This window comes from Macadamia integrifolia, chromosome 10 (assembly GCF_013358625.1).
Source record: "Macadamia integrifolia cultivar HAES 741 chromosome 10, SCU_Mint_v3, whole genome shotgun sequence".
Lineage (NCBI taxonomy): Eukaryota > Viridiplantae > Streptophyta > Magnoliopsida > Proteales > Proteaceae > Macadamia > Macadamia integrifolia.
Window position 1 is genome coordinate 28,930,616 of NC_056566.1, and position 8,012 is coordinate 28,938,627.

Below are 8,012 nucleotides of genomic sequence, written 5' to 3' on the forward strand. Positions count from 1 at the left end.
ATGGATGCCAGACAATTTTGCTCTTTATTTTTTAGAAAAGTACATTTTTTTACTGTTTTACCCCTAAAATGATACCGATAACCAATCCAGATTGATCAAAGATTGGGGATCAATTTCAGCCGATACTGATACAATACGATCAATACAATACCGATAATTGAAACCATGCTTCTGGCTATTATCTTATATCTACTTCTCTTTCTCCTTCCTATCACCCAAAAAAAGAGTAAAAACATATTCATATATATATATATATATATATATATATATATAGGTCTTGAGTTTGAGTCTACGACTATTATCTACTTCTGTAATAAAAAATAATAAAAAAAATCTTTAATTTTTTTTATTGAAAATATGTAAACTTAACATGTTTAATTGGATTGTTTTTTATTATTAAAAAAAAGGAAACTTTAAATAGCTTATCATCAATTTACATGGTTTATTTATTCGATTCAAACCGTTTTAATTTATCGATTTCAATTTTTTTTTAAATTAAAATTGAACCATGGCTCGATCCGATTTTGGAAACAATACGAATCCTATCGAAAAACTATTTGGAATGCGGTTATATCCAATTCGAAATTCGATCTTTATACATCCCTACTTCTCTCCGACTCTGTCAAACTATTAACTCTGCTTACGCTTCCTTTGTCTTCCTCAATCTCCCTCTCTGAGACGTAAGCTACGCTACAGTCGAGATGCATTGCAATTTCATCTCTGATTTTAAGCTGCTTCTGCTCTCAAGAGAACCCTCTCCCAAGTCTCCTAGAAGTAATTATCATAATGTCTTGAAGAAGGGAAAATCCATTCCCTTTCCCTCACCTTGAATGCAAAATAGCAGCAGGAACAATAGAACTGTGAGTGAATTTGCTCTGATCTTCATTATTTTTTTTTTCTTTGGGACTACTATATATCAATTGATATGTTAATTGCGGAATTTTTTGTTGAATTTGATGAAAATCGCTTGTTTTGATTCTATATTCAACTCGAATTATTTTACCCTTGCCTCTGTTTTTCAGAGTGCAAATTTGTTCTGTATAATTCGTTAATTTGTAGGGTTTTAACTTTCTTGTCGTTTAAAAGCTTCAATCCTATCTGGGTTTTTGCAGTGATATGAGATTGTTTCTCCTGTGAGAATTATGGCTTCTTCTCAGAGAAATTTGCACTCTGAAACTACTAAAATCGAGCTGATAATTACTGAGTTTTTTGTTAAAAGTCTACACATTATAATCCAATCGACATCTCCTTGTGTGTCTTCGCGGACTTATAGCGGAGAACAGACCCTGTCATCTCCATCTTCGTCGTCTTCATCATCATCGAGCGTCAGGCCGAGGGATAAATTGTTCAACTTAGCTCTTCGTGATTGTCCCGATGCATTAGATAAATTTGATCTCTGGCGACAGAGCATTCTGGAACCGATGGTGGTCGACGTGATTTTGGTGCAGATACACACGGATTGGGATGTTCACCGTTGTTCTCCAAGATGGGATCTTGTGAGAAATCGGAATTATTGGAATTCTGGACAGGAAGACTATATGCAGGAGATGAGGAGCGAAAAGATTATAGAGAGATGGGTTGTGCAATATGAGAGTCGAAGGAGTAGGGATTCTTCAAGCTCAGGGAGCAAGAGAAAGGGCAGTAGTAGTTCCCATTCGTTGGATAAGAAATCACGTATATTATTAAGGTCCTTGTATCTGACCATTAGACTCTTACCTGCTTATAAGCTCTTCAGAGAGCTCAATTCCTCCGGCCAAATCCGCTCATTTAGCCTTGCACATAAGGTGTGTTCCTATGGTGAACCCTTAACGCGTAGAGAGGAAGCAGAAATGCAGAAGTTCGATTTTGTACCGGTAGATATTTCTCATGGCAGGCTTTCCCTTTCTGTTTTTTATCATCCAACACTTTCAAATGTAAGCTTGGAACCTTCAGTGCCATTGTCCACACAGTTCATACCAGATTATGTGGGGAGCCCAACAACTGATCCTCTTAAAAGGTTCCCTTCTCCTCTGATTGGATTGGCATCGGATGGTTCTCTTGCTGCATTTGGATGGCGGCATAGTTGGAGTTACGACAATTTCAAAGCTTCTGCACCTTCAGAGTCTGCTTTACATTCAGCCACATACTTTGAACCTCATGTAGAACCTTCTAACTTGAGTTCCAATCGGCTACCACCTTTGAGCTTACCTCGCCATCTACCTGAAACTCCTATATCTCATAAGAATGCTAGTTTTGATCAGTATTGGCCATCACCTATTATATCTCCATCGCCTTCACCATCCCCACCTACCCACTATTCCGGTAGTCATTCATCCCAGGTTCTTTTGTGCTCTGAAAATGCTCCGGTCAGCAGACCTGCAGCTAAGCTTGGGAGGACCCCAGAGGTATCTAACAGCCACATCCTGCCTCCATATTCTTCTCCTAAAAGCACGAGACTTGGTTCTTGTCAGGTTGATACTGCTAGATCTCCATTCAAATCCGAAGAGGTTCAAGGCAGCATTACTGTTCAGAAGGTATTGTGTTGATCTCTCTTCTTAAAGCCACTATTGATGACGTGAGCTTAAAAAATTCTTAGTAGACTATTGCCTTTTTTTAAACTTTATTGAAACTTGCTATCTTATGCAGATGTACTCTTCTGGAAAAGATGAGGCTGGGATTCTGTCTGGAGCAAAGATATCATCCAACAGTTCACCTCAGATTTCATTTTCCAGGAGCTCCAGTAGATTGTCTTTCCAGTATGATTTTGATGATTCTGATTTTTGCCCGTTAGCTGTTGACAATGATGATATAATGGATCCACATTCCAGGTACAATATCATTGGTTCACACATACGGCTTTTACTTGTGCTGCATTTTTCACATGAAATTTTGATTCAGGCATCCTATGTTGGTACTTCCATTTGCTTTTATTCTTCTAGTTGATGTTCCCGTGGGCCTATATTGGTAAGAGTAACTGATAAGTATATATTAAATGAAGAGGAGGTGATATACAAACTAGAAATGGAGTTCGTAGGATACTTTGATCACCTACAAACTTATTGTCTGGGTTATATCCTGTGAAAAGTTTATGAAATGTGATTAGAACATATTATGGGCTATATCCTGTGAGAAGTTTATGAAATGTGATAGAGCATGCCAATGTTGCTGTGCAATCAGGTAATGTGCTCCATACATTGAGATTCTAAGGTCCTTAGGTCTTTAAAAGATTTGTTTTCCTCTGTGATTTGAGGGGTTGGGGGTGGAGAAAAGAATGTTTCCAAAGAATGGGTGTAGATTCTGCTTTGTCACTACTTATTTGTTTTGATTACTGGTAATCCTGTCCATTTTGATTGGCCCAGCATTCTTCAATAAGTTACTAATAAAGTTAACTTCTAAGCTCTCATGTGCCAACTGAGCCAGATGAATTTCCCTTATCTGCCTATGGTTGCCTGCACAACCCCACCCCCAACACACCCAAAAAAAAAAGAATGATCCTTGAAAAGATCCCTCTCTTGAAAAAGTTCGGAGGGAGAAAAAAATCTGTTATTTTCTTAACCCCCTTCAGATTACTATTGAACATTTTCTTCTGGTGAAATACTACTGAACATGAGTCCTCCCAATTTTGCCATTTAATCCTTCACCACCAGTATTTCTTTTCTAATTATTGGCTTGTGGGTTTCAAGTGAAAAGAAACATTACATTTGAGTTAAAACTTTCTTCAATAAGCCTTCCTTTCCCCCAACTAAATCTAATTCTAACCTTTATTCTGAACTCGCACACTTTGGTTCTTTGTGAACATGGAATGAAATAAAGGGCAAGTCTAGAAAGTGATGAAGTACAATAAAGGATGGTGTTTCTTTATGAACATGGAATAAATATACTTAATCAAGAAGAATATAAGACCAGAATTATTGTTGATTGTCCATTCATTTTGACAAAATTCCCAGTGTTAGTTCCGAATCTGTGCCCATTACTCTTTGAATTTTTTGGATTGAATATTCAGCCAGCATAAACTATTAACTGATATTAGGAAATAATAGTTTTTTTTTTTTTTGGGTAAAAATTATTGATCTGTTATGAACACACCCACTTCATGAGTGCATATATGATGTTGGGTTGCATGCATACGTGGAAATTTTATATCATAATTATTTATCATTTATCAGCTCCCAGTTTGTGGATCCTTTGTAGTTGTGTCCACGACGGCTCTGCCGGACAAGTACATTGACACAGTTATGGCAATCTGAAATGGCACCTATGGTAAATATTTTTACAATGGTATATATAAAATATAAGTTTCAGTATTGGTGTTTAATAAGGATACAGGGTGTCCAACATGCCAAAGTTTTAACTTTTGAAGAATAAAGTGTCCCTGTTACGTACCTAAGATCTAATGGTGTGAGTTTTGACTCCTAAATGCATTTCCACACACCCAAATGCAAGCCACGTATAATGGATGGAAGTAAGAAGGCCACATTGTATCAGTTGGTGGGTTGAGTTTCAAATTTTTGAGATTGAAGAAGTGAGTTTTCCAAGGAAATTGATATAATGGAATGGAGGCAATGAACTACTCAGTGATTGAAGGGGTTTTGAAGTTCTCTAATCATATTAAGTTTGTTTGCAAACTGGTTTTATATCAAGGTGTTGACAGGAACAAGTTCAGAGATCCTGATGTTCAACAAAAGGGCTTTGTGAGGTGGAAAACAGATCTTTACTGTGGAGAGGAAGAATGATAGAAATGATGCCCCCCCCCCCCCCCCAACCCCACCCCAGTTGTCTTTGATGGGAAAGCATTGCATTTTTCCTATAATTTCTATTCTTCTACAGAATTGAAAAAATTGCAGGCTTTGTTTCTGTCTGGTCACTAAGATTGTGGGTATTAAACAAGTAAAACTGAGCTTCTGCATGTTAGAAAATACAAACCCGTGAAACCTTTCTTGCTTCTCTATGATCTAAAATAAGGTTCTATGCAATGCTGAGATCATTGATTCTTTTTGTTACAATCCCAGAAACCTGTAATCAAAACAGAGAAATAGAGGAAATAAGAGAAGAAGAAAAGAGCAGAGAAGAGAGAGAGGTGCAATTGAAAGAGACTCCCAAAAGAGAGGAGTGACCTGTGATCATACCAGAATAGATTGATCGCAGGTTTTAGTCCTTTACTTATATTAAAATAATGCTGAAAATAAAAGACAATAGTACCCCCATTGCCCAATTACAAGAAAAACCACATCATAGAAATATGGGGGCCGATGGGACCCAAAATACCCCTATCGGGCCCTATCGGTTGTAGAGTAGCGCTAAACTCAACACTTTTCTTCATCAAGTTTTAAGGACAATACAAGAATTTAGTAAGTCACAGTTTCTTGGAATGAATAAATATTATATCCTTCCAAATAATATTAATTTAGAAAAGATATATTGAATTGAATAAAAATAAATGCCATATGTTAACTAGTTGAAATTTGGGGTTTTATTAGAGGCAAGTTTCTTCTGATTTAGGTTTACTCCTATTGAGGATGCTTAATGCAGGAGTAAACTACCCCCAACAGGTTATAACCCCAAGAACTTATGACCCACAGAACTTAATGACCCACACAAGACCCATCAAAACAGATCCCAAAAATTAACAACTTCCCATCCCAAAAATTAATAACTTCGCAACCCGATAGGAGAGAGAAAGACCTGCTATAGAGCTAGAGAGAGAAAGGTGCAGCCAGGTCTGTAGGGCTCCAATTGAGCTACAAATTTGGTTGATTGTAGGGCCCACCAAGGGTACAAAAACCCCCAAATATGAAGAGCTTCTGACGGCTGGTTATGGAGTTATTCACTTTCTTGATTTTTAGACCTATGAGAGAGAATGTGAAGAATTCTGCAAGAATAACAACTTGTCTTCTTCAAATAATCTTCAAGAGAGGATCGATTGATCTTCTTAGAGTATAGAACCAGTCCTCCAAAGGATCTACAAATCAGATCTCAGACTTGGGCAGGAATGAGGGTCGATTGGTTTCAAGAATAAGAACTCTTTGGCTGGCCAATTCTGATTTTAAATGTTTTAACAGCTTTGAACTTCTAATAACAGTAAACAGAAAATAGAAAGGAAATAAAGTGATTAAAATAAAGAAGAAACAAAGGAAGTGGGAGAGGAGGTGGCTATCTCGGCCCGGGCTTCTCACCCATAGCTATCCCGGCTGCTCTAAGCAATTGATTGCAAATCTTCTTTATTCAAATCTAAGAAATATCAGTGCATAGGCTCCTCTATTTAAAGATGACAGAATTACAATCATACCTTGACTAGGAGCTAGTTTTCAAATAGGACTAGACACTCCTACTACAATTAGGACTAGACTTCTAACTCCAACATGTAGTAGGACTGACTAACTAATAGTGCATATAGGACATTACACTCGATGGGCCCCATGGGCCTTTATTGAATTAAAACAACTTAAATAAAAACACTGAATATAAATCCCATTTTCCTACCTTCTTCCCATATTTTAGGCCCATTAAAGTGGCCAATTTCAAAGAAAACCCATGGGATCAAAGGCCCAACACATACATAACACAACCCAATGCTTATTTGCAATAAAATAAGCCCAAGTGATTTATCTACATTAATGCTCGAACAAGGATAGTGCTTTCTAGAAGACAAATCTCAAATTGGTATTGGATGGTGCAACGGGGTTCATATAGTTGAACCTAGATAGTTGGGTAAAACATTGTTGAATTGACGTGGGATTGATTTTTAATGAATTGGCTCATCCTAAAGGGTCCTTTAAAAGTGAAATATTGTTGAATCATTCTTATTAACTGCTCCCACTAGACAAATCTGAGAGCCAAAAGACTTTGATCCCCCTTTTAATGTGCTTTCACCCTAAACAGTCTCCATTTACAGAGTATAAGATTCCTTCTTTCTACTTTGCATCAGTAACTATGTAACTTTTGATGCGAAGGACTCCTGACTTTTGTGAACTGTTATGTTGTTGTTCTGTGTCAAGTTATATAAATCAGTTGTTTTCAGGAATAGAGTTCAGCACTTTGCATATAAGGTTGTAGTGAGCTTTACAAGGCAAGTCCTTTTGCATCTTTAAATTGTTTAAACCACCTCAGGAAATGTTGAACCTGTTTGTATGTTTCACGTTGAATCATATCAATTGATTCAGGAACGGCATCCTGACATTTTCTAGCATGTCTGTCTTTGTCTGCCATACTACATTTTATGGTAACATAACCAAAGTAGGGATATTTACATAGTTTATTAGTCCAACACTTGGTTCATCGAAAGTTCTATTGTGCTCTATTATGCAATTTTATCTGCAACTTTACGATGTTCAAGTTCAGCCCACATGTCTAACATGGCCTAATTGAGCTTCTGTATAATATCTTAAGAGCTGAATCTTTTGATGGGAAAGGAAATCCCAGCGACCCTTTTGAATCTGGATGGCTATTGCCTGCCAAAATATCCCAAGAGGCTGCTGTGGGTGTTCTTGTACAGAGGCTAAAGACAGCAGGACCTCTCCGCTATGACTTCTCCAACTCGAGCAGGCCATTACAAGTCTCTAAGCCTGAAACCCAGAACAAAAGCATCCAAGATCCTGATAGCACCTCCAAATCCAAGGCAGGAGCAGTTCATAATACTTCCTCTTGTTCAGGTCTCACACCCTCTGGACTTCATATATCAAGGACAACTGCCGATGCTTTGAAAGAGCTCCAGAGTTACAGAGAAATGATGGATTTGTCACTTAGGAAAGGTAATGGATCACCGGCATTAGCCCGTGATGTGCCTGCAGTAGAAATTATGAGCAGAGGTACAAAGGGATTTGAGCTCTTGTAGCCATGGATCCTTTCTCACACATGTATATTATTTGCTTCTAGTTTTTTATTCGTTCAGGAACGAATTATGTTGCAGCATGCTAGTTTCCTTTACTGATTTGTGAAAAATGTATATGCCAACATAAGAGTAGAATTCATAGCAGGATTGATTCTTGTATAAAGGAAACTTATCTCATAAATGATGTCCGACTATTAATGATGTA

General features: G+C 37.5%; 1 protein-coding gene across 1 annotated transcript; it reads left to right on the forward strand.

The window, feature by feature from the left end:
* Window positions 1–602: 602 nt before the first annotated feature.
* LOC122091940 (autophagy-related protein 13b-like) lies at window positions 603–8,012 on the forward strand. The gene is made up of 4 exons (XM_042662199.1): window positions 603–860; window positions 1,113–2,513; window positions 2,626–2,807; window positions 7,366–8,012. The coding sequence occupies exons 2-4, from the start codon at window positions 1,143–1,145 to the stop codon at window positions 7,808–7,810; spliced, it is 1,998 nt and encodes a 665-aa protein (XP_042518133.1). The 5' UTR covers window positions 603–860; window positions 1,113–1,142; the 3' UTR covers window positions 7,811–8,012.

Bases quoted from the DNA above. Each gene is read 5' to 3' on its own strand.
- LOC122091940 (XM_042662199.1), top strand. From the start codon at position 1,143: ATGGCTTCTTCTCAGAGAAATTTGCACTCTGAAACTACTAAAATCGAG. The intron at 2,514-2,625 runs GTATTGTGTTGA...TATCTTATGCAG, and splicing joins GCAGCATTACTGTTCAGAAG to ATGTACTCTTCTGGAAAAGA. The intron at 2,808-7,365 runs GTACAATATCAT...TAATATCTTAAG, and splicing joins ATAATGGATCCACATTCCAG to AGCTGAATCTTTTGATGGGA.